At 54.6% G+C, this 25,445-nt stretch overlaps 2 protein-coding genes across 4 annotated transcripts in view; one reads left to right on the top strand and one right to left on the bottom strand.

Moving 5' to 3' along the window:
• LOC113885942 (m7GpppX diphosphatase) overlaps positions 1–15,695 on the top strand; it is a 116,731-nt gene extending 101,036 nt beyond the window's left edge. The window contains exon 16 of one of the 2 annotated variants that reach the window (XM_027531800.1): positions 15,651–15,695. In XM_027531800.1, the coding sequence (XP_027387601.1) occupies positions 15,651–15,680 (30 nt within the window). In that variant the 3' untranslated portion in view covers positions 15,681–15,695. Of the gene's footprint in view, positions 1–574; positions 660–15,650 lie in introns of those variants that run through there. The other variant, XM_027531801.1, reaches the window with a different exon arrangement.
• The window catches only part of KIRREL3 (kirre like nephrin family adhesion molecule 3), a 604,188-nt gene that overhangs the window by 1,498 nt on the left and 577,245 nt on the right, over positions 1–25,445 (bottom strand). Inside the window, exons 8-16 of one of the 2 annotated variants that reach the window (XM_027531794.1) lie at positions 23,257–23,405; positions 21,693–21,820; positions 20,254–20,380; positions 15,950–16,050; positions 11,840–12,038; positions 10,827–10,862; positions 7,135–7,242; positions 5,574–5,683; positions 539–625 (exon numbers count right to left, since the gene is read on the bottom strand). In XM_027531794.1, the coding sequence (XP_027387595.1) occupies positions 539–625; positions 5,574–5,683; positions 7,135–7,242; positions 10,827–10,862; positions 11,840–12,038; positions 15,950–16,050; positions 20,254–20,380; positions 21,693–21,820; positions 23,257–23,405 (1,045 nt within the window). The remainder of the gene's footprint in view (positions 1–538; positions 626–5,573; positions 5,684–7,134; positions 7,243–10,826; positions 10,863–11,839; positions 12,039–15,949; positions 16,051–20,253; positions 20,381–21,692; positions 21,821–23,256; positions 23,406–25,445) is intronic. The other variant, XM_027531795.1, reaches the window with a different exon arrangement.

The raw sequence follows: 25,445 nt of genomic DNA, 5'->3' as shown, positions 1-25,445 counted from the left end.
CTCCAGTACTCTTGCCTGGAAAATCCCATGGACGAAGGAGCCTGGTAGGCTGCAGTCCATGGGGTCGCGAAGAGTCGGACACGACTGGGCGACTTCGCTTTCACTTTTCACTTTCATGCATTGGAGAAGGAAATGGCAACCCACTCTGGTGTTCTTGCCTGGAGAATCTCAGGGATTGGGGAGCCTGGTCGGCTGCCATCTATGGGGTCGCACAGAGTCGGACACGACTGAAGCAACTTAGCAGCAGCAGCAGCAGCAGCAGCAGCTCAAGGTCATGTGAGAACCTTTCATTATTTTTTGTTTTAGTCCAGAACATGGAAATTCATTATAAATGTGATTGGAGAGGAAGTTAACTCTCTCATCTCCTTGTTGGGGGGGGGGTGATCCCAACTTGATGGAGAGGAGAGATCCCAAAGGTGAGTTCTGGCCTTTCTCTTCTTATTTGCTGCTGTAGTTTGCTCGGATCTGGGGCTGGGGTCATCAGCGCTGAAGCCTAGAATCCAGGCCATGCGGTGACTGTAAGCAGGGCTCTCCTTACCTTCAGGTTCTGAAACTCCTTCTCTTCTTCTTTGAGCACCTCCAGCTGCTTCAGCACTGAGTCTTGCTGGAATTCGCCACGGTCCATCTACAACCCCAAAACAGCTGCTCAGAGGGTAGGAGGTGGGCTGACTGTCCACTCATCCCAGGAGAAAGCTGGAGAAATGAACTCAAAAGATGCTTGCCATCTTTGCCTCCCCCTCCCCCCAGAGGCAGGTGACAAGAGTCCGGAGGAGATTCCAGATCTCACTGTTGTTCTTGGACCCTTGGACCACTATCCCCACCCCCTCGTGAGAGCTGGAGACAAAGAGGTGGGAGCGGGCAAGGCCCGTTTCTAAGAGGCACTCCCTTCCTTTCTTCCCTTTCTCTGTTGGCTACAGTTGTCACCTCCAGGGATTTGAACACAATAAACTGGAAAATTCTGAAAGAGATAGGAATACCAGACCACCTAACCTGCCTCTTGAGAAATCTGTATGCAGGTCAGGAAGCAACAGTTAGAACTGGACATGGACCAACAGACTGGTTCCAAATAGGGAAAGGAGTACGTCAAGGCTGTATATTGTCACCCTGCTTATTTAACTTATATGCAGAGTACATCATGAGAAATGCTGGAGTGGAAGAAACACAAGCTAGAATCAAGATTGCTGGGAGAAATATCAATAACCTCAGATATGCAGATGACACCACCCTTATGGCAGAAAATGAAGAGGAACTAAAAAACCTCTTGATGAAAGTGAAAGTGGAGAGTGAAAAAGTTGGCTTAAAGCTCAACATTCAGAAAACAAAGATCATGGCATCCGGTCCCATCACTTCATAGGAAATAGATGGGAAAACAGTGGAAACAGTGTCAGACTTTATTTTTTTGGGCTCCAAAATCACTGCAGATGGTGACTGTAGCCATGAAATTAAAAAGACAGTTACTCCTTGGAAGGAAAGTTATAACCAACCTAGATAGCATATTGAAAAGCAGAGACATTACTTTGCCAACAAATGTCTGTCTAGTCAAGGCTATGGTTTTTCCAGTGGTCATGTATGGATGTGAGAGTTGGACTGTGAAGAAAGCTGAGCATCGAAGAATTGATGCTTTTGAACTGTGGTGTTGGAGAAGACTCTTGAGAGTCCCTTGGACTGCAAGGAGATCCAACCAGTCCATTCTGAAGATCAGCCCTGGGATTTCCTTGGAAGGAATGATGCTGAAGCTGAAACTCCAGTACTTTGGCCACCTCATGCGAAGAGTTGACTCATTAGAAAAGACTCTGATGCTGGGAGGGATTGGGGGCAGGAGGAGAAGGGGATGACAGGGGATGACAGAGGATGAGATGGCTGGATGGCATCACTGACTCGATGGACATGAGTCTGAGTGAACTCTGGGAGTTGGTGATGGACAGGGAGGCCTGGCGTGCTGCGATTCATGGGGTCACCAACAGTCGGACACGACTGTGCGACTGAACTGAACTGAACTGACTGACTTCAGGCCAGGCATTGTGCTGAAGGCCAGGCAAACAAAGATCAAGAGACTTTATGAAACAGCTTTGCTCAGCAGGAGGTGGACCTGTAGATAAATAACTGCAGAACCTCTGGGCAGTGGGCAGGACCTTGAGACGGAATCAATGGAAGCTACTTGCGAGGAGGTGGCAACTAGGGCCTCACCTGTTATTCATTGCAAGGACTTAGATTATTATTAAAAGTTATCTTCCTGAATGGAAGCCAGAGAGTCAGGGGGCAGGGATCTATTTTTGTCTCTCTTTGGGTCTCTAGCATGCCTGGTACAGTGCCTGTGGTCATTAACCAAAATCCGTTTGGAATGGAATCATATTTAATTGTGTTGTATTAATTCTTTGACTTGCTGGTGCCCAGCGTGGTGCCTGCCATACAGCAGGGCTGTCAGAAATGTTATATTTATGTCAGATGAATGAATGAAGGGACATGCCTCAAAATTACTAAAAATTAAAAAATAATGCACTTAAGGTGAAAAATAAAGCATACTTGGCACACAGTGGGTGTATTAGTCAGAATAGCCACAGTGGTGCCTTTCCCATGGTGCAGAATATCCTTCCCGTGTATCACTTCCGCATCTAACACAGTCTGGTCCAGGTTCCCACCCATAACTGGGATGTGACTTCTTCTTTGTGACTCATTTTCCTGATCTATTTTTGGAGCACCAGAGAATTAATCAAAGCAGTTCAGTTCTGTTAGCTCCCCATTAATGCTTCTTTTTTCATTTTCCAGTAAATGCTGTGGCTATCTGGATCGAGTTCTTCTTTCCCACCAGATTCAACTGCTAAGCCTGCCTTTCCTCCATACTGGGGCTGTACTGGGGCGGGGGAAAGAAGGTCTCCCCACGGGGAGCCCTCAGTGGGTTTCTCTGCTGAGGTTATCCCCTACTCTTAACTGACTGCTGAGTGACCCCCCACTCTTTAGGGTCTGGACGGGAGAGTGGTGTCAAGACAGTCAGGGGAGTTCAGAACATCCCACTAGGAGGGAATGCAAGGTCCCTGGGGGATGAAGGACAGGCATGGGGACCTTCACACCAGACTTGATAAAGCTCATCAACAGAGATGTCCACTCCTGCCCAGGTCTGGGCTGTGGTCCCCTCCCTTTTAAGAGTGACTGTTCCATGTGTCAGATCTTGTGTTCGCTTGGGTGAAGTAGACATTAGCAGACCTTTGAGAAACTCTGGGATATCTGGTGATGCTCACAGGTAATTAGAGAAATGTACTGTGGAAGAGAAACATGTGGGACTTCCCTGGTGGTCCAGTGGTTAAGAATCTACCCTTCAATGCAGGGGATGTGGGTTTGATCCCTGGCTGGGGAACTAAGGTCCCACACACCACAGGATCAGATATTCATTTTAGAAAGATTCTGGTGAGTCTAATGGTAAAAGGCGAGAATGTGGGACCGCTTGGGACGATGCTGTCTGTCATGGACCAGGGAGGCCTGAGCTAAGGAGTAACAATGAAGAAGTGGCAGAGGCACCTCTTTGAAAAGATGGTGAAGTGGGGATTGACAGAACCGGAAAATCAACTGGATAGAAAAAGAGCAGAAGAGAAGACGTCAATTTAATTCACTGAATGGCGGCAAGCATCTTCCAGGGACTGTGAAAGGCGCCAGGGACACAGGGCTGACTTACGGCGGCTTGCTCACCCTCTCTAGTGGAGGCAGATAAGGAAACAGGTGACTTCACATCGATGTCAATAGCTCCCCTTCCTTGGCACCCTCACTGTGTTCCGCTGGCTCCACACTCTTCAGGGGTTTACCCACTGAGCCCTCACCCTGCCATTTTATCCCATTTCCTAGATAAGAAGATTGGAGCACAGAGAGGCCCAGGCTGTTAACCCACTGGCTTGCTGCGGCTCCTCTGACATATTATAACCGTGACACAATATGCAACCGAGCGTTCTAGCAGAGTTTTCCAGGGTCTGTCTGCACAGAGGGATGAGTCACTGTCTATCAGTGGGAATCAGGAGGAGGAGAGGGAGTGGCCTTGGAGTTGCCAGAGAAGTTATAAGTGTACAACAGGCCGGCTCCTGAAGAGGAACCTATGCTTATTGCAGACTTTCCTTGGGGGCGGGGGAGAAGGCATGTACTGAATGTTGATAAAACCTGTGTGTGTATGTGTATAGGATTATATGTTATGTCACATCACATTATGACAATTTATGTACATCACTTTGCCGACAGAGGTCCTAATAGTCAAGCAGTCAAGCTATGGTTTTTCTAGAAGTCATGTACAGATGTGAGAACTGGACCATAAAGAAGGCTGAGCCCCCAAAGAATTGGTGCTTTCGAACTGTGGTGCTGGAGAGGACTCTTGAGAATCCCTTGGACTACAAGGCTATCAAACCAGTCAATCCTAGAGGAAATCAACCTTGAATATTCACTGGAAGGATTGATGCTGAAGCTGAAGCTCCAATACTTTGGCCACCTGATGCAAAGAGCCGACTCATTTGAAAAGACCCTGATGCTGGGAAAGACTGAAGGCAGGAGGAGAAGAGGCGGTAGAGGATGAGATGGTTAGATGGCATCACTGATTCAATGAACATGAATCTGAGCAAACGCTGGGAGACACAGGAGCCTGGTGTGCTGCAGTCCATGGGGTCACAAAGAGTTGGACATGACTTAGGGACTGTACAACGACAACAATGCAGGTGTTCTCTGCTTACTGGACAGCTGGGCTCTGCAAGCTGGAAATGCATGTTAGCTGTCTTTGGGTCTCTGAGAGCTCCAAACACGATACAGTAGACACACTATACACCTTTGTTGACTGAGAATACAAGCATACTTAGTTTTATTGCACTTCGCAAATATATATATATATATTTTTAATAAATCCAAGGTTTGTGTCAACCCTGTGTTGGGCAAGTCTATTGGCATTATTTTCCCAAACGTGTTTGCTGCTCACTTCATGTCTCTGTGTCATGTTTTGATAATTCTCATGACAATTCAAACCTTTTTTTTTTTGGCTGGGCTGTGCAGCATGTGGGATCTCAGTTCATCAACCAGGGATTGAACCCGCTCCCCTTTCAATGGGAACCAGGAGTCTTAACCATTGGACCACCAGGGAAGTCCCCAGACCTTGTCATTAGTATAATCTTTGTTATGGGGATCTGTGATCAGTCGATCTTTGATGATGTTCTTACTCACTGAAGGCTCAGATGATGGTTAGCATTTTTTAGCAATAAAGTACTTTTAAATTAAGGTATGTACACTTTAAAAGACACAATGCTACTGTGCAGTTAACTAACTGTATAGTGTAAATGTAACTTTGGTATGTACTGGGAAACCAAAAAAAAAAAAAAAAAAATGCATGCGACTCGCTTTATCGTGGTGGTCTGGAACCCAACCCATGGTGCCTCCTAGGTCTGCCTGAGGATGCCTGGCCTAATAACTGAGGTGGGGGGTCTGGGGAAGGCGGAGAAGCACATCTTGGCTGATGCTTTGTTCTCAGGAGCATCTAGAGCATCAGGAAGCCTCTGGTTCTGGGGCCTTCAGGGCACAGAGGTCTGGATGGGGCAGGGATACGATGACATTCTCACCATCAGCTGCTTGATGGTGGGGTGTTCCTCAGCGTCCCGGCCCGAGGTGGGCTCCTTGTGGACAATCTCCACCCGGATGTCATTCTTGGCGGACACAACACCTTTGAGATCTGGACATAAAATAAGAAAGCATAGACGACAGACAGTTGTTACCTCAGACTTCAGGGCCTGAGTTGTCAAGCTCCCTGCTCCCCTTGGATTTACTCTCTAGCCCCTGAACTCAGCAGTTTCATGAATTCCCCCTCCGCCCCTCCCACCCCTGCCCCAGTAATAGAACACCTGTCCGGATGTGCTGTGGGCTGCTGTAGGGGCCTCAGAGTGCTTTCTCTAAGGGCTCCTGGTTGCACATTTCTCAGCCTTTCACTGCTGCTCCCATGGCCACTGGTCATCCTACTAAATTCTCACCTCCTTCTAGAAGTCTTCTCTGACCTGCCCTACCCGGCTCTGGTCTCTCTGTTCAGAGAATCACACCTCCGATTCTTGGAAAGGACCTGGAGATCCTCTGGTCCAGCTCCCATCCGAAGTGTAAACACCCCTGTGCTAGTGTGGTCCAGCTTTTGTGATGGAAAGCTTACTGGCTTCTAGAGGAGGAAGCCCATTGATACCTGGAGAGCTCTGCTGGGAAATTGCTGCTAAAATACACTTCCCTATGAAGTCCATTGAGTGGGTGGGAAGGGCGGGCCTGACACTGCATCCTTGGGAGCCCTCAAGAGAGCAAGGCTGCTCGGCTTGGAGGGGAGGACACAGGCAGCCTTTTTCCAACACGTGAAGGCTGCCAAGTGGAGGAGGGCGCAGGCTTCCTCTGTTGATTCACTTGGTGCCTCATGCCCATAGAATGTTAGTGCTGGGTGGGACCCTGAAAGTCACTTCAGCTGACCCCTTGCTGTCACACAGGAGGGAACGGAGGCCTGGAGTAGCTGTGGCTTGCCCGGAGGTCACGGGGTAGAAGAGGTGGGGCTGCAAGACTGTGTCTCTATTGTTCCCACGGCTCCAACGTCCCATCTACCCTTCCACGTGTCTGTCTAGCACACAGAATTTCAGAGCTACGCTCAGGATGGAGAGTCCAGGCGCACACGATTCAAGAGGGCATCAACACCCGCGTTTTATGCCTAATGACTAAAGGCCTTTTAAGAATCCACACGAAGCAATTCCCTGAATGCTTTTGTTGTTTATTTTCGTGTGTGGGTGACCTGCTTTTCTGGTTGGACTAGCAGATCTTGGAGGGCAAGGATTCTCCCCTTCCCTGCCCCCGCCGAGGGATTTCAGTACAGTTCTCAAAGCACAGGGAGTGTGGTGTGTGTTTGATCCAAGGTGCCAGCTGATGGCCCTGCGGGAGGACGTCCACTTCTGTCCAGCCCAGCATCAGTCAAGTGCCCACTGTGTCCCGGATGCGGGGCAAAGCACCGCACACGGGAAGATACACGTGAGACCCGGCCCTGGCCCTGAAGCTCACAGCACTGGCGGGGCCCCTGTTGCTCCCGCTTACTTGCTGTCCGGGGCAGCCTAAGCACTGCCTTTTTCTCTGTCCCCCTGCCCGAGCTCCCGGGTCTCCCTCCCGTACTTCTCTGGGAGCGGGCGCAGCAGAAGGCCACAATGGTTGCCAGAAGGACGAGGAAGGCCACGCCAGCTCCAACGGCCACCCCGATGATGACCGCCATCGGTACAGCCTCTGTGGGAGAGAAGCAGGCGGGCTGACAGGGAAGCCAGGACAGACAGCTCTCCCCTGGGGGACCCCACCCAGCTCCTTGGGCTCAGCCCCTGCCCAGCTCTGGGCACAGGCACACTTGGGGAAGGCTGCGGGGGCCTGGGCAGGCTCCGGCAGAGGCCACGGGGGTCAGCTCGGGCAGGGACAGGGGTCACGTGGAGGGGGCAGGGGGACTGAAAGATGGGGAGTGGTGATGAGGGGGAGACGAAGCAAGCAGACATGGGAGGGGAGGGGAGCGTGGAGATGAGAGGCGAGCCTGGGTGCAGCTGAGCGCTCCACAGGGGTAAACCGGGAGAGTCTAAGTCCCTGGCTTTTCTTTGGCAGATGACTATGGTCACTGCTGCTGCTTTTGTTCGCTCTGATTTTCCTTCTCTTCTCTTTCCCGGGGCTGGGGGTGGACATGGACAACCAGCTTTCAGAGACTTTTCAGGTCTGAGGTAGTTTGAGGGCCTGGGCATCGCAGGTGGAAGGTGCCAGAGGCAAGTCTTAGAGGCCGGAGGGCAGGATCACAGTTCCCCGCCCACCTCTTTTTGGGGGAAAAAAAAATCTTTTTTTTTTTTTTCCAATTTTTTTGGTCACGCTGTGCAGCATACAGGGATCTTAGTCCCCCAACCAGGGATTGAACCTATGCCCTCTGCAGAGTCCTAACCACTGGACAACCAGGGACTTCCCTCCCCCCACCTCTTTAAGGAGAGAGGCCCAGTCCTGCCAGTCTCCCGGGCAGGAATCCTGACACCCCACCCTGCCAGAGAGATGCCCGGAATGCCAGCCAGGCAGGGCTCCACTTCCTGCTGAGTTCCTGGAGTCTGTCTCACGCCCTCCTCCAGTAGAGATGGGTAGGGAGGGGGGAGGGTGACGTTAGGGTGGCGGGGTCACTCTTCCAGACGGTCCAGACCTTTCTGTGGTGGCAGAGGGGGTCTGAGCATAAGATGTGGGGCCCTGAAGTGTCCATGGGGGGATAAACTAAGGAATGCAGGGAGAGGGACAGCTTAGGGCTCACAGAGTCCAAGCCTCCTATTTCCAGATGGACACCCGGAGGCCCAGAGAAGTCAAGTGACTTGGTTAAGGACACGCAGACGCAGTACAACCAGTGCAAACCCGGGTCTCCTCTTAACCACCCTCCTCGTCCTGCCCAGCTCCGCACACTGCGTCACATGGCGTCTTCTACTCTCACAGCCTTTGTACGGCCCAGACCAACCAACTTTACCTCTCCTTTCTCATCTGTAAACTGGGATGGTAACAGCGCCTGCCTTGAGGGTGGGGGAGGGCTGGGGTTTTTGTTGTCACTGTTTAGTCGCTAAGTCACATCCGACTCTGCCACCCTATGGACTGTAGTCTGCCAGTCTCTTCTGTCCATGGGATTCTCCAGGCAAGAAGACCGGAGTGGGTTGCCATTTCCTCCTCCAGGGGATCTTCCCGACCCAGGGATCGAACCCACATCTCCTGAATTGCAGGGGGCTTCTTTACCACTGAGCCACCAGGGGAAGCCCTTGGGATTCATACAGATGAATGCAGGCAGGTAAAGGCTGGCACAAGCTGGTACCCGAAACTATCCAAGCCTTTGCCCCCGTGTCTGTGTGGGAAGGAGGACCACAGCAGATGCAACGAGAGCAAAGTCCCTTTTAGAGGACTTTTGAGGTCCTCTCCCACTGCTCTCAGGGGTAGATGATGTTCTCAGGGTAGATGACTGGGACTCCAGGTGTCTGTCTTCAACGGGGGTTGGCCTCTCGTCTCTCACTGTTGTTTTCTTTAAAGAGAAGAAAAGAGGAGGAACCTGGCAGACCGCAGCCCCTAGAGAGGCTGGCGGGAGAGGGAGGGTCCCTCTCCCAAAGGAGCGGGTGCCGCGGTGGTGGGCAGTGTCGGCTGTCACTGTGGGATTTCCCTTCTAGCCCAGGACTTGCACACAGGTCCATGCATCACCTGCCTAGTGGTGGCTGAGGCCCCTGTAGGGGCGCCAGGGGACAACAAACGGGAGGTGTTGGCCTGGTCTCAAGAGTCAGGGGCGAGACAACGGACTTGACCTCAGCCAGCCCCATGAGCTGGTTCTGCCAGTGAGATGGTTCCGTCTCAGGTTTCAATTCCTCGCAGGAAGGAAAACTGCTTTGGAAGTTCGTTGGTGCAATGCTTTTGAATTTGATGAATTTGGGTTGGACTTAAGTTTCTCCTAGACTCCTAGGAAGTCTAGGAGTCCTTGGAAAACTCTGGTCTTGTTTCAGCTGAGCCCAGAGCAAAGGATGAAGGTGGAAGGTTCCTTAACCTGCCTGGGCCTCAATGACTGTGAAATCCAAGAATAAGGAAAGTGGTATCTAGGGTGGTCTCTGCGTCTGGTGTCCTTGAGGCCACATTTCCTTAAGTCATTAACAGCTGGGTGGGGCATGGGTGTGTGACCATCTTATCTGGAGAACTGTCTTAATCGTGGGGACGGGGCAAAGGGAGAGGGTCCTGTGTGGCGGGGCACTCAAGGGTGGCATTCCCTCCATAAAGGCCTGTGCGAAACTCCTTGCTGGGTCACCTGTACAGGGTGTCCCTCTCTAGACAGGGCTCTCTGGGATGTCCCTGGAGAGGGACTGAGTCTTCTCTCCACCCTAGGAGTCTCAGCCACCAAGGAAGGTGTCAGGGAGCTCAGAGGAGTATGCAGACCCAGGAGAGGTGGAGACAGGGGGAACACAGGAGTCTGTGTTGCCTCCTTGAGTGGTCTGTGTAGGGACTGATGCTCTTAAAGTGGCTGTCTGCCCAGAGGGGAGGGTGTGCGTGGGCCCCACCAGGAGCTTGTGGGAGGAACTGACCAGTCCTAGCTCCTTCTGGGCCAGTGTGGTGGGAGAACCAGGGCAGAGCATCCCACATCTTCATCAGGGCCTTTGTCAACACTGTGGGGTCTGGCTTGCAAAGTCCTGATTCTCTTTTCTGGGTTTCTCCCTGGGAGTGGGGGCTTCTCCTCTTGAGGAGGTCCCAAGACAGAGCAACTCAACCCAGGAAGCCTGGTGACCCCTTGGCTGCCGAGTCCCTGGGGAGGGAAGCAGTGCCCAGCGGCCTGGTGGTGAGATGACAGTTCCACAGGGAATGCAGGAGTGGTGTTAGGAGCCAGCCATTGGAAAGCGTGGGGTTAATATGGATTGTGCGGGTCACAGCAGGGTGGGGCAGCCCTGGTGTCCTGGAAGCGATGGTCAAGCTGGTGGTGATGGTGAGAAGCGGGAGGTGTTGGGCAGGCCAGCTGCTGACCCCAGAGGGGAGGAGCTGACCCCAGAGGGGAGGAGCCAGGGCTTCCAAAGAGGACGAACGGGAGGGAGGACAGGGAGGAGCAGGAGCTGGTGTGTGGAATGCAGGGAGCCTGCGGGCGCAGCCACAGAGGAGACAGGTCTCGGGGGTCCCTAGACCCACCCTGCCTGGGCACCTCGCCCTGATGCTCTGAGTGCACTAAACCCTCAAGATGGGGGGAGGGCAGAGAAGTTAGCGGCCTGCTCCGGCCTCCCTACCCCCGCTTTGGGCTCCCTCCCCCGCTAGCCCAGCGGTCCCTTCCCCATCCCGGGAGTCTCATGTCTCCTTCGTACCTGCTTCCAGCCCGGCTCCCGACTTCATTTCCGAACCTGTTTGGAAATAAAGCAAGCGTCCACAGCCAGGGCCTGGCTGGCCAGGGTGGGACGGGACTGGGGGTGGGGGTGGGGGCAGCCATCTGGAGGGTCAGAGGGGTGGGGGTGGGGGTGCCCTCTCCTGTCATGGCTCTGGGACACCCCACAGATCTAGACTAGCCAACCTGAACTTGGAGTTGGCTCAGATTGACTTAAAGGCTCCAGGGGAATGGGGCTAGAGAGAGAGAGAGAGAGACGTGGGGCGGCGGGGGCGGGGGTGGTGATTCTGAGGAGGCAGGGGTGCGGACACTAAGGGGAGGGCACAGGAGTGGGGGCACTGAGGGGAAGACACGGAGGGTAAGCCACAGGGGACCGGGAGGGTTGGGATGATGTGTGGATGATATTATGCAAATTATGTGGGCAAAGCATTATGCAAAGCAGCATCTATCAGGGAGGCGGTGTTGGGAGCAGTGTGGGATCCACAGGGTAGCCCTGAGGCCCCCTGCTCAGCCCAGAATCTCTTCCAAGACATGGCAGCCTGTGGGTGGGCCTTCATCTGGGAGGGGTCAGAGGCTGCCAGGGCCCAGGCCCCCTGGACCGTCCTGTCTGCCCTGGACTAAGCCCCTGGAAAAGGGGCGAGACCTGCAGCCAACCTCAGGACCCAGAGCGCCGCTGGCAGACTGCCTGCCCAGCTTCTCTGGAATCCCCTCCACGCCCTTCTGAGGCTCCCTCCTCCGAGCCTGCACACTGCCCTCTGGCATCTCCTTCCCAGCACAGTGGTCCATGTGTCTCCTGTGTCCCCCAGGGAACCGCAGATGGCTGAGCCCGGCCCCCTGCACACCAGGGACTGGACAGTGCAAGGGTCACCCCTCAGCTTAGCAGGGGCACCCTGGAGGCAGCTCTGTGCCCCCAGGACCCTGGAGGACCTCGCCTGGGGCCCTGCCCTCGCAGGGAGCGGCCGCAGCCCATGGACCTGGCAGTCCTGGCCACCCCACCTTGCTCCTTAAGCCGGATGATCTCCGTGTCGGAGCCAAAGCTGTTCCAGGCGGTGCAGTTGTAGATGGTCTGGAAGTCCGCCCTCACGATGTTGCTGATGGTCAGCGTGGAGATGACGCCCTCCTCTGTGCTGACCGTCTCCACCGTGTAGCGGCCTGATGTGCCCGATTCCAGCACATTCTCCTTCCAGGACCAGGCCTGCCCGAGTGCACAGAATCAGGAGGTCACCCCCCAGGACCACCCCCCAGGACCACAAGGCGGCCTCCCCACCCCCGGGTGGACACGGCCAGGTCCACAGTCGTGATCACTGCCACACAGCACACATAACAACACGTGTGCACACAGCACAGCATGCACACACATCATAACATGGATACACCCACCACCATACACACAGACACACACATACACATCGTAACACGGATACACATACACACCCCCACACACATCACAACATGGATACACCCCCCCCACACACACATCACAACACGGACACACACCCCACACACACACACATCACAACACGGATACACATACCTCACACACACACACATCACAACACGGATACACACCCCTCCACACATACACATCACAACACGGATACACATACCTCACACACACACATCACAACACGGATACACACACACCCCTGCACACACATCAGAACACGGATACACACCCCCCCACACACACACATCACAACACGGATACACACACCCCCCACACACACATCACAACACGGATACACACACACCCCTGCACACACATCACAACACGGATACACACACCCCCACACACAGACATCACAACACGAATACACATACCCCACACACACCACAACATGGATACACATACCACACACACACACACATCACAACACGGATACACACACACCCCCACACACACATCACAACACGGATACACACACCTCCACACATACACATCACAACACGGATACACACCCCCACGCACACACACATCACAACACGGATACACAAACCCCCCCCCACACCACAACATGGATACACATACCACACACACACACATCACAACACAGATACACACACACCCCCACACACACATCACAACACGGATACACACACCCCCACACACACACACATCACAACACGGATACACATACCACACACACACACCACAACACGGATACACATACCACACACACACACATCACAACACGGATACACACACACCCCCACACACATCACAACACGGATACACACACACCCCCACACACATCAGAACACGGATACACATACCACACACACACACATCACAACATGGATACACACACACCCCCACACACATCACAACACGGATACACACACACCCACACACACATCAGAACACGGATACACATACCACACACACACATCACAACACGGATACACACACCTCTACACATACACGTCACAACACGGATACACCCCACACACACACCACAACATGGATACACATACCACACACACACATCACAACACGGATACACACACACCTCCACACACATCACAACACGAATACACACACACACCCACACACACATCACAACACGGATACACACACACCCCCACACACATCACAACACGAATACACACACACCCCCACACACACATCACAACACGGATACACATACCACACACACATCACACATGGATACACATACCACACACACACACACACATCACAACACAGATACACCCCTCCACACACACACACATCACAACATGGATACACACACACCCCCCCACACACATCACAACACGGATACACATACCCCACACAGATACACATCACAACACGGATACACACACACACACCCACACACACATCACAACACGGATACACACACACACACACACACATCACAACACGGATACACCCCCCCACACACACACACACATCACAACACGGATACACACACACACCTCCACACACATGACAACACGGATACACACCCCCCCACACACACACATCACAACATGGATACACACACACCCCCACACACACATCACAACATGGATACACATTCCCACACACATCACAACACGGATACACACCCCACACACACACACATCACAACACGGATACACACACACACCCCCACACACATCTCAACACGGATACACATAACACACACACATCTCAACACGGATACACATAACACACACACATCACAACACGGATACACATAACACACACACATCTCAACACGGATACACATACCACACACACACATCAAAACACGGATACACACACCCCACACACATACACATCACAACACGGATACACACACACACCCACACACATCACAACACGGATATACACCCCCCTACACACACACACACATCACAACACGGATACACGCAGCCCCCCACACACACGTCACAACACGGATACACACACACACACCCACACACATCACAACACGGATATACACCCCCCTACACACACACACATCACAACACGGATACACGCAGCCCCACACACACACGTCACAACACGGATACACCCACCACCCCACAGACAGCACGTGCGCGTGCGCACACACACACACGCAGGCTTAGAGGCTGGGCCACCTCAAAGGGTGTTTCCGTCGACAAGGGTCCCTGTGCGGCTCTGGGTCGGAGCATTTTCCCTGGGTGAGCAGGGGGCCCTGGGGTAGCAGTGGGAGCTCCTCCTTCAGATGATGCCCCTGACAGGTGGTGAAGACCAGCCCCAGGCTGACTGAGTCTGGTTTTGTTACTCTACAAAGGCTGTGCTCTGAGAGAATCTTCGTCTAGCTCGGTTTAGGATGGTGATGTTGCTGATTCTCAGACCCATTTCAGGTACACGGTACCCCACCCCTCTTGTTGCAGTGTTCGGCAACAGAATGAGTGCTAGAGGGTGGGGTGGATGCGCCCCGAGCCACTTCCAGGTCGCTCCTGGGGGTGCCCTGGGCTCTGTGCGGGTGTTTAGCTGCATCCGATACTGTCACCAAATGCTCCCCGGGGGCAGAACTCTGCCAGTTGAGAACCCCTGGCCTCGAGTCCCATCTCCAAGAGGACAAAGACTGTGTGAACATGCTCGGGGTGGACTGGATATTATCTACAGTGGGACAGCGTTGATAATGTTCCATTGACAATGAAACATAATTACACTTACATTTTAAAAACCATTAAAAGAGCGAAAGGAACAGAGAAACACAGGTATTAGTCCTATCCGTGAACTCTTGCCATTTTTCTGTGACTCACACAGTGAATGAGCTCAACCCCTGAGGAAGGGTGTAACTGTAAGGTCTTCATCTACAGGAGGGCACCTTACTTGTCGGGCATGTGCCCCCGACCGCCACTCTGGCACCGCCGTCCCTGGAAAAGGTAAAGCTGCCCTGTGAACTTGAGTCTTCCGGCAGGACCACCCAGGCCCTGGGGCTTGCCTCTCTTTTTCTTCTGCCCCAGCTCCCGCTAGTTTCAGCTGAACTTGGCTGGAAGATACCCCCTTTTACAAAGGTGAATACCCAGGGGGGCCAGGAGTGAGCTAATTGGGCTGCCTCAGCCGCACTGCCCTGTGGGGAGCAGGGTTTGGAGGAAGGGGACAGGGAGAATGGAGTGATGCTTTTGCAGGGAAAACTTGATAAATGGGGCAGCGTCCTCCATGGACAGCCAAGCAGAGGAGGCCTCCGGAGGTGCAGAGAGGGGTCTGCTGACTATAACTGCTTCCTGTTTATGACTTTGCTAACGACTGGCCTTGAACCCAGGAAAGGGAAGAGATGGTTTATCTTTTTCTTCTGCTGCCCTCTTTCCCCTCTGCCCACAGGATGCAGAATGTGGTCAGAGGCACAGCTGAGAGGCAGAGCAGAGTTAAACACACCCATGGGCGAGCAGCACACCGCATCCTGAGAAAAGAAATTGCCTGTGACTTTTGTCTTCCTGATGCTTTCCCAAGGAAGTTTTTCCCAATAAGAAAGGGAGAACAGAGGTGAGACTGACCAGCCAGATGGCTGAGTAGCTGCAGGCAGAGATAACCCACCAGACTGTTCAGTGTGTGTGTGTGGGGGGGGGTGGCTGTCCCCCTTGCTCACCGCCCCCCTACCAAGCCCACCCCCAGGCACTCACGATGCGGTCGGGAGGTGGCGTGCTCCGGATGAAGCACTTGATCTGGCCCTTCTCCCCATGCAGGGCATGCTGGGTTTGGGTGCTGGAGATGATGGGGGGTCCTGTTGGGGAGACAGCATCATATCAGAGAATCGGGAGGGGCGGGCCCCCGGCTGGACCCCTCACAGCAAGTTCAGAAGTTTATACATCCATTCAGCAAACATGTAGCAGGGGCTTCAGAGATAAAGGAGGCGTCAGTCATAAACCTTTCAGGAGAAGATGAGTGAGCGAATGCCTCTAAATCAGGATTCCCAGAGACATGAAGAGCTGTAATAGAAGATGGTGGTGGTGATAGAAGCAGGTGAGGTTGACACCGGGCAAAGTGCTAACGGACCTCACAGGCCACAGGCGAGAGAAATCTACCTGGCAGGCGGGGAGAGCTTTAAAAAGGACGCGGCAAACCTGAGAAGGGAGTGGGGGAGGTGTCAGGAAGGAAGGAAGGAAATGTCACCTCCCCTAGCTAAAGTCAGTTCGGTTTAGTCGCTCAGTCATGTCCGACTCTTTGTGACCCCATGGACTGCAGCACACCAGGCCTCCCTGTCCATCACCAACTCCTGGAGCTTACTCAAACTCATGTCCATTGAGTCGGTGATGCCATCCAACCATCTCATCCTCTGTCGTCCCCTTCTCCTCCCGCCTTCAATCTTTCTCAGCATCAGGGTCTTTTCAGATGAGTCAGTTCTTCGCATCAGGTGTCCAAAATATTGGAGTTTCAGCTTCAGTATCAGTCCTTCCAATGAATATTCAGGATTGATTTCCTTTAGGGTGGACTGGCTGGATCTCCCTGCAGTCCAAGGAACTCTCAAGAGTCTTTTCCAACACCACAGTTCAAAAGCATCAATTCTTCGGCGCTCAGCTTTCTTTATAGTCCAACTCTCAAATCCATATACGACTACTGGAAAAACCATGGCTTTGACTATGACCTTTGTTGGCAAACTAAAGTCATCTCTGTCTTAGTCAGCTTTTGGATTTCAAATCATTCCCTCATATCTCCAGTAGAGGGCGCGCTTGCCTAACAAATCAGTGTCCTTGGCCGGCCAGGCAAACCAGGCAGGAAGGGAAATAAAAGGTCTTCCTCCCCCAAGTGGGGAATCACCGCACATAGATGGACTGGGCTGGATAGCTCACAGCCTTCATCTCACAGGTGTCTCAGGAGATCCCTTAGTTCATCATCTTGTCTGCCTCCATGTACATACCAGCCAGCCCAGGTGGGACCATGGCTCCAAAGCTGACCTCAACGTTATCAAATCCGGCCCAGGTGTGCATGGGTGTACGGGTCATGATCATGGATGTCCCCGGGGACACTTGGCTCATTTACCGAATCAGACAGCCCGGAAGATCCACCAGGAATCTGGCAGTGCTTCCTGTCCATTTCTGCCTGTTTGTTAACCCAAGTCGTTCCTTCATTATGCCCATCTGGGAATGAGACTGGGAGGGAGGAGACTCGGGCTCCTGGCTGGGCTGGGTGGCTGAGGCGAAGGGTGAGGGGGCAGAAACCCCTGTGCCCTCTTCTCAATCCCTGGGGTAAAGTTTGGGGCTTAGGAGGCAGGAAAGAGAACTAAAGCAAGGGACCTGGAGGATGGGCAGATTTATGATGGGAACAAGACAAAAATTGCTGCAAACGTATTTGCTGTATATTAGCCACCTGAATTAAAGCAGATTTGCATCTCCACGAGCAGCTCTCAGCCAAGGGGAGAAACGTCGTGGGAATCGCCGAGGTGACTCCTATTGCGTTTAGGCTGGGAAATGGCTTGGTGCTGGGTGTGGGGGGGACCCTCATGATAAGGGCTCCTACCCTCAGGGGTTTCTCTCTTAGATCCCTTAGCTCCAAGAAGCCTTTGGCTTTTGAAAGGCAGGCGTGCTGCTGGGAGGAAAGTGATGATCCCATAAAACCTCTTTGCCTTCACTTCCCAGGAACTAGGATTTCCCTGGTGGGGGTGGGGTGGGGTGTCTCAGCTGTTCTAAAAGTGACCAGGGAAGACCCTGATGCTGGGAAAGATTGAGGGCAGGAGGAGAAGGAGGTGACAGAGGATGAGATGGTTGGATGGCATCACTGACTCAACGGACACGAGTTTGAACAAACACCAGGAGATGGTGAAGGACAGGGAAGCCTGGCTGCTTCAGTCCATGGGGTTGCAAAGAGTCAGACATGACTGAGCGACTGAACAACAACAAAATACATACACATATAAGGGCTCCTTATACGAGAACAGAAATCCGGGTGAGGGCAGACAGGGTTAGGGGAATCAGAATGCAGCAGAGGTATGCTTTCCATCCCGTTTCTGCAAATCCCAGGTTTGAGCCCAATCAGTCGAGATCTAGGCAAGTTTATTCCCCAGAGGGCGACAGCCAGCAGTAATCCCCCGGCCTGGCTGCGTTTGGACGAGAACCTCATCTCGTTTGGGGTTTGTCGGTAGTGTGGGGCCCTTGGGTCCAGGCCCTGCCCAAAGGTCTTCACCATCCCTCCACCTGTTCTCCAGACACAAGTACAGATAAGTTCATTCCCAAGTCTACTCCAGTGTGGGCTGGCAGGGTCCTCTCTGCAGGCCAGTCCGTTCATCCCCCTGCCTCCTTGCTTCACTTTGGTCTCTTGGGTGTTTCCCTTCCTGGCGGCCAAGGGGAGCCTGTGCCAAAGGATTGGAGGCAGAGGAGGGGGTTGGAACGAAGTACACTGGAGGGTACAGATCACACCCTGGAGACTCCAGGGCCCAGGCTGGGGTGTCCCATCCAAGAGGAGTGTCCTCTGAAGTGTGTGTTCCCACCTCGAGAAACCGCTTTGATGCCCGTTGGAAAGTGCTTGAAAGCCTGAAGTGACACACATTTCAGTCCCTCCTCTATCGACCGTGCTTCTCCCAGACACGAGGATGCTCCTTGAAAAGCTTCAGGCTTGTGGGGCCACATGTGAGTCTGAAGGGCCCCAGCCGGACTGGTCACAGGGCCGTCGGAGCGGGCCAGCACGACTCCCTGCGCCCTCCCAGACGGGGCAGTGGGGAGGCCACTGATTTCACCAGGGCCTGATGCCAGAGGAGCCGAGTGTCAGACACCAGAGCCGGCAGGAAAAGGCTGCAGCCCGTGTTGCCATGGATATACGGAGGCACGATCAGATGCTGTTATTTTTAGCCCTGCAGCACCAATTTATTGGTGGCATCCTGGGGACACGTAGGAAAGGCAGGAAGGCTCCCGAGACCGGGTTCTGCCCGGGACAGACAGTTCTGGGGTCTGAGTGGATTCACCCTCCCTCTGGGGGTGGGGAGGAGGGAGAAGAAAGAGATGGAGCAGGCTGGCTAATGGGGCCAGCAGTGGACAGGGCAGGGGCAGGGTGTGGTGAGGACGTGCCAAGCTGGTTTCGGTCTCTAGCAAGGGGAGGCCAGATGAGGCTGTCAGTGGGCAGCTTCCTGGGTCGAGATGAAGCCACTCGGGCTGACTTCGGGGTCTTGGCTCAGCCCCTCGCCTGGGCCCCGGTCTGCAGCAGCCCTACAGAGTTGGGTCGGTGGTTCGGTTCTTGCCGGGGCTCACCCCGAAATGAAACCCAGCAGAGGGAAGTTGACTGGAAACGCGGGGTCGGGGTGCCCTTAGTGTCCTCACCCCCTCAGACCAGCCGAGCTGGCTGCCGAGCGCACAGGACGGCAGGAACACGGAACCCCTGTGCTGCCGCTCCAGCCTCCTTGGGTGTGACCTGAGCTAGGTTCCCGCTTCTCTGTGACCTTCTACATCCCAAGATCCAGGCCTTGTGCCCTCAACATCTCACGTGACAGCTCTCTGGCAACTCACACTGTTCTCTCCTGCTATGCTGTGACCTTATTATATATAATAAGACCAGTTCCCTGCCCTCAGGGGACCCCTTGAACTTGGCCCTGTGGGGATGGTGGTGGGTCTTCCCGGTTGACCAGTTCTAACGCAAAGGAAAGAGGTAGGCCAGGAGTCGCGGAGATGCCCTCTAAAATTCCCCGCCAGGGCTAAGGTCAAGGTCAAAGGATGGATGTGGGATCTATGTTGGCTGCCCAGTGATCCTCTCACCTTTTTACCTGGTCAGGAAAAAATCCATCAGCTGTCACTCTTAGGGCTGAGATCTTGTGGAAGCAGCACACAGGAGGGAGGTGACCAGGAAACCACCCGGGTCCCTCCTCACGTCAGGGCTGGGCTCTGATGTGGATGTGAAGAGGTGGATGGAACGCTACAGACCCAGAGCAGAAACCAACCCCTCGGAGCAATGCCTGGGACCCTCTTGGCCCCCCACCCGCTCCCTGGCATGAGTGGGGTCTTACCATTGACAGTCAGGGTCACCTCTCGCTCCCCAGCCCCCACCCGGGGCACCACGGCTCGGCACACGTATTTCCCCGCGTCCTCCTGGCGAACGGCTTTGAGCGTCAGGGTCTTCTCATTGCTCAGGACCTGGGAGATGTGGAGAGGGTCAGACACCGAGAGTAGGGGCTGGGCTCTGTCTCTGAACCAGAAGGGCTGAGAGGCGGGGTGTGGGGCCAGGTCTGCAGCGTGTCAGTGAACAACCCCGGGGTAGGGTAGGGGGCAGAATGTCTTATTACACAGCGTCCTATGGGGGGAGCCCCAGCACAGAGGACCCTGTGAAGTTGAAGACGCTGCAGCCCTAAGCGGTGGGTTCAGGGGGTAGGCTGGAGTGAGAGAGAAGGACTATCCTGAAGCTGAGCTTCTGTGAGGGTCCTGGATCTGTCTGTCCTGAGTCATTTCAGTGTCCCTTTGGGATGAGGTTTGGGGCTTCCCTGGTGGCTCAGGCGGTAAAGAATCCGCCTGCAATACGGGAAACCTGGGTTTGATCCCTGAGTCGGGAAGCTCCCCTGGAGGAGAAAATGGCAACCCACTCCAGTCTTCCTGCCTGGAGAATCCCACGGGCAGAGGAACCTGGCAGGGCTACAGTCCGTGGGGTCACAAAGAGTTGGACACGACTGAGAGACTAACACTGACTTTTGGAGGGATGAGAAGGAAATAGGCTTTGGCATTCAACGTCTGAGTTGAGATCCTGGCTTCTGAGGTGCCTGCTCGTGTGGCTTTGGGCCCTAGTTCTCTTCTCTGAGGCCCTTTCCTTATCCCTATAACGGAGCAGTGACACTCGGAGGACAGTGTAGTGTCCAGCAGGCAGTAGGGGACACGGAGGCCACTTTCCCCCCGGCTTCCCTGTCTGAGGCTCTCACTGTCCTCCTGGGAGGAGGGAGGTCTGAAACTCTTGGTACTTGAGTCTCTCAGTCATGTCCGGCTCTTGTGACTCCATGGACTGTAACCCACCAGGCTCCCCTGTCCATGGGGTTTTCCAGGCAAGAACACTGGAGTGGGTTGCCATTTCCTCCTCTAAAGAACACACACACTTTAAAAGAGGAAAAAGCAGGGAGAAGGCCAGGTTTAACTGCAAAGCTGAAGGTCATGACTATTAGGGGAGAGCTGAAAAACCTCTCTAGGGACTTTTCACCCCCAGCGTCTTGGTGACCACCTGCTTTTCTCATAAGGTTCACGACAGGGCAAAACTGTACTGGCTGAATGTGTTTAGGCCTAAGGGGGGTAGGTGTGGGTACCTGGGGCTCCCTCTCTCCTTTCTGGGGCTCCTCTTCCTGTAGTTTACACGGGAGACTCTCATCTCTAGTGTGTGAGTGAGAGGGGCCCCGGGAGGCAGTTTCCCCCTGGGCCTGAGGTCACCCCACCCCTGCCAGGCTCTCTGTGATCCCAGCTGTGGACTCACCACGCCTGAGCCCCGCTTCATCCAGACGATGGTCAGGGATGGGTTGCCTGTCCAGGCGCAGCTGAAGACGGCGTCCGAGCCCAGGTCTACGAGCAGGGACTGGGGCTCTGTGGTCATCCTGGGCCCAACTGCCATGGGAGGAGGGGGGAGCCGGGGCTGTGGTGGTGGGGTGTGGGACGCTCCTGTCCGCCCCTCCTCTCCCCCACTGTGCTTGCCCCGTCCATCCACGCTGGCCCATTCCCTTACAGGGCAGGCCTCTACCTGTCTGGGCCTGGCCTGGGAGCTAAGCAGGAGGGCCCCTCTCCTCCAGCCCAGCCTCCCTGGGGCCCACCGTGGAAGTAGGCAGCTCCAGGCCCAGAAAAAGCTGCTCTGGCCCCATTTCTGCCTGGATTTGCCCCCCAGCGCTCTCCCATCCCCTTCCCTTTGTCCTGATTCCAGGAAGCCCCACCCTGGCCCCAGGGTGTGGACGGAGGGGCCTGCCTCCCACCCCAGAATCTCTGTCTGCCTTCAAGTCAACTGCCCACCTCCTTCAGGCCTCAGCAGGTGACCTGGAGCCAAGTTCCCCGTGCATCGAGCCCAGCTCCTGGGCCACCGCAGGGCCACTGCAGGGCTGGGAGATAAGCAGTGGGGGACACCAGGCCTCTTGCACGGTGTCACCCCACCCCCTATTATCCTCTATTCCGGCCCTGCCCCACCTCCTTTTCAACACTGAAGGGGAGGCCTTCAGGTCCTTTCCCCACGGAGGCCTTCAGGTCCTTTCCCCGCGCGTATCCAGTTAGTGGAGGCTCATCCCCCCTGCCCCTCCCCCGCCCTACCCAGAAGCCCCTGCAGACGGAGTCTGGGTCCCCAGAGCAGGTGCAGCAGTGGGATTTCAGGGGCAGTGACAGGAGGGTGTGCAGAGAGCTGCCTTCAGGGAGCAGGTGTGAAACCGGGGTCAGGAGGCCCACAAGAGTCCCCTGATGCAAACAGGGAGTCATCGCGCTTCCTGCTGAGGCCGGTGGGGGTGAGGGGGTCAGAAATAAAGTTTGTTAGAGTGCTTCTGAATCTGTACATGGTCAACGTGGTGAACACAGCCGAGGGCTGGCTCCCTCGAGGGTCCCTGCCTGGCCAGCGGCAAGGAGGGGCCACCCTTGATGGGAGGCTGACCCATCTTGGTCCTCATTCTGCTCCTCATCTGCTGTGTGACTTCGGGCCTCCGTCCCCTCATCTGGGTGCTAGGAATAAGAATTCTAGCCTCCCTAGATGATTTTTTTTTTTTAAAGATTTTTTTTTTGGCCATGCTGCACGGTTTGTAGGATCTTAGTTCCCCAACCAGAGATGGAGCCTTCGCCCTCTGCAGTGAAAGCAGTCCTAACCACTGGACGCCAGGGAGGTCCCCTCCCTGGGAGATTATGAGGGTCAAGATAAACACGAGACAGTACATGGGGACGTTTTCTGTAAAGGGCATGGATTCCGAGCTTGGGAGGCATTCTTATGTTGTGTACAACGAGCCCACGATGGTTCCTCCAGCTGAGAGTGGAGACCAGCCCGAGCCCATAAGCCAGGGAAGGCCCGAGCCACTCACAGTAGACGTCGACCGTGCGGCTGATGTTGGTGCTGCCCAGGGCGTTGGTCACCTCGCAGGAGACGGGCTCTGAGAAGTACGTGTAGTCCACGGTGGTCCGGTACACCTCCCCCGAGGCTTCCTTGATGATCTGGCCCCGCTTGGCCCACCTGCAACACAGGCATAGGGGCTTGTGCGGACCTCCCGCCCAGGGTCTGGGCGGGGGGGATGCGTCCCACCCACTGGAAGATGAGGCCTGGCGAGGGGCAGGGGAGGGTAGGCCCCCGAGGGGTCCCTTGGGGGAGCCTCCACAGCGGGGTTACTTCTGGGGCTCGGGAAGGGGTCGGTGGTGGGGTGATGGGCTCTGGGCTGTGGGTCACCAGGCAGCCAGAAGCACTTGACTGATGGGTTGTTCTGGAGGGAGGTGGGTTGGCTCTTCAATGGGTCTGCCCACGTGGCTGGCCAGGCAATGGCTAACCCAACTGCCAGACCCTGGGCAGCTCGGCTCCTGCTCTGAGCTCGCTGGGGGTCTAGTCCTGGACCACATTGGAAAAGGAGGCCAAGCCCGTGACTGAAGAGGCCAAGGTCTAGTGGTGTGTGCCCATTCATGCGTGTACACCTGCACACACATATGTACACACACGCACGGGCATCAGGAAGCTTGATTTCCAGACAAGACAAGACGCTGATGGAGCGGTGATAGGCGTGGTCTCGATTGCCCACCCTCCTGCTCGGGCAGCTCTCCCAGTTTCCCCGTCCTGACTCCTGTCCCCAGAGTGGGTCCCATCATAGTGCCCCTCTCTCCCAAAAGCCCTTCAGCCCTCTCCTACTTACTCATGTTCCTCCACACCCTCTGTCTCCCATCCTGGCTCTGCCCCTTGGGGACCTGGGCTGTCTCAGCACTGCTTTTATGGGACCAGCAGTTGGGTTGGTGGGGGTGATGGGAAGACAGCTATGCTGACTTCTTTAATTGGCCAGTTGACTGATGGGTATCTTGGGTCTGGCCCTGGGGCGGTGATCACTGTCCCGGTGCAGCAGACAGCCTGCTGTCTGTATGGCAGAGCACCCCAGGGGTGCGTGTGCCCATGTGTGTGAGGTTGGGGGCTCTCCTCACAGCTGCGCAAGGAGAGAGAATCAGAGCTTTCCCTGGTTTACTCTTATTATGGTTAAAACTTTTAAAAAACACACAAATTCTCAACTGGTACTTCCTACTGTAGTTCAGGCCTGTTTTGGGGTACGTGTCTTTTAAAATTTGTTTTGTTTTTGGCCACTGTGCGGCACATGGGATCTTAGTTCCCTGACCAGGGAGCTAACCCGTGCTCCCTGAAGTGGAGGCACAGAGTCTTAACCACTGGACCACCAGGAAGTCCCTGGAGTGCATGTCTTTGCCAGGGCTGGGGGGGGCGGGCATTATCCTGCGGCTACCACGACTCCAGGTAGCCACATTCTCAGGGCCCCCTTTCCTGGGGTCACAGAGGCCTGGGCCCTGCCCTTCCCTCCAGCTGCTCCTGCTTAGCCAGTCCATCCAGCTCGGGAGGTGGCCGTCTCCCAGTATCGCACAGAGCACCAGGCTGGCACTGTGCAGTTATTATCTTGAATTAGTATCAGATCGTTATTAAGAAGACAATTAATAATAACAATTACAGTTTAACAACAGAGCAAACCATAGTTCCCCGAGAGCTGAAGGAGCTTCCCAACAACCCATTATGAGTTATTCATGAATCATTTCCATCTCTAACTTTAATTTAATGACCACACTTAACAGTCAGGCACAGCTCCCACCTGAGGCGGACGAGTTCAGTCCGGGACACGGTGGTGGATCGGCGTCCAGCCCCTGCTCCACCCACCCTGCAGCCGTGAGGGGGCAGGTGGTGGGATGCTACAAGGAGGGGGCAGCCGGCTGGGCCAGGAGGAGGCAGGTGAGACCCTCCTGCCCCTGGTTGCCCACAGCCCCAGGCAGCAGGCTCTGCTGGCCAGTCCTCTTCCATTATTGGGGGTTCCTGGGGGAAGAGGGGGCTTTCTCCCCACCCGTCTGAGGTCCCTCACAGTGTAAGCAGGGTGAAAACTCCCTACTGGGGCCCCCAGGAACTCAGAACGGCTGGGGCTATCTCTGGCCTGGAACTCAGCACTCCTGGCCACACGGGGCTCCTCTTCCTCCAACCAGTCTGGCTTCCCCTCTCAGATTCAAAGACGGGAGACTGAAGAGACGC

The sequence above is a fragment of the Bos indicus x Bos taurus genome, chromosome 29, assembly GCF_003369695.1.
Source record: "Bos indicus x Bos taurus breed Angus x Brahman F1 hybrid chromosome 29, Bos_hybrid_MaternalHap_v2.0, whole genome shotgun sequence".
Lineage (NCBI taxonomy): Eukaryota > Metazoa > Chordata > Mammalia > Artiodactyla > Bovidae > Bos > Bos indicus x Bos taurus.
The sequence above is the reverse complement of the archived record's forward strand: the minus strand, read 5'-3'. Positions and strand labels throughout refer to the sequence as shown.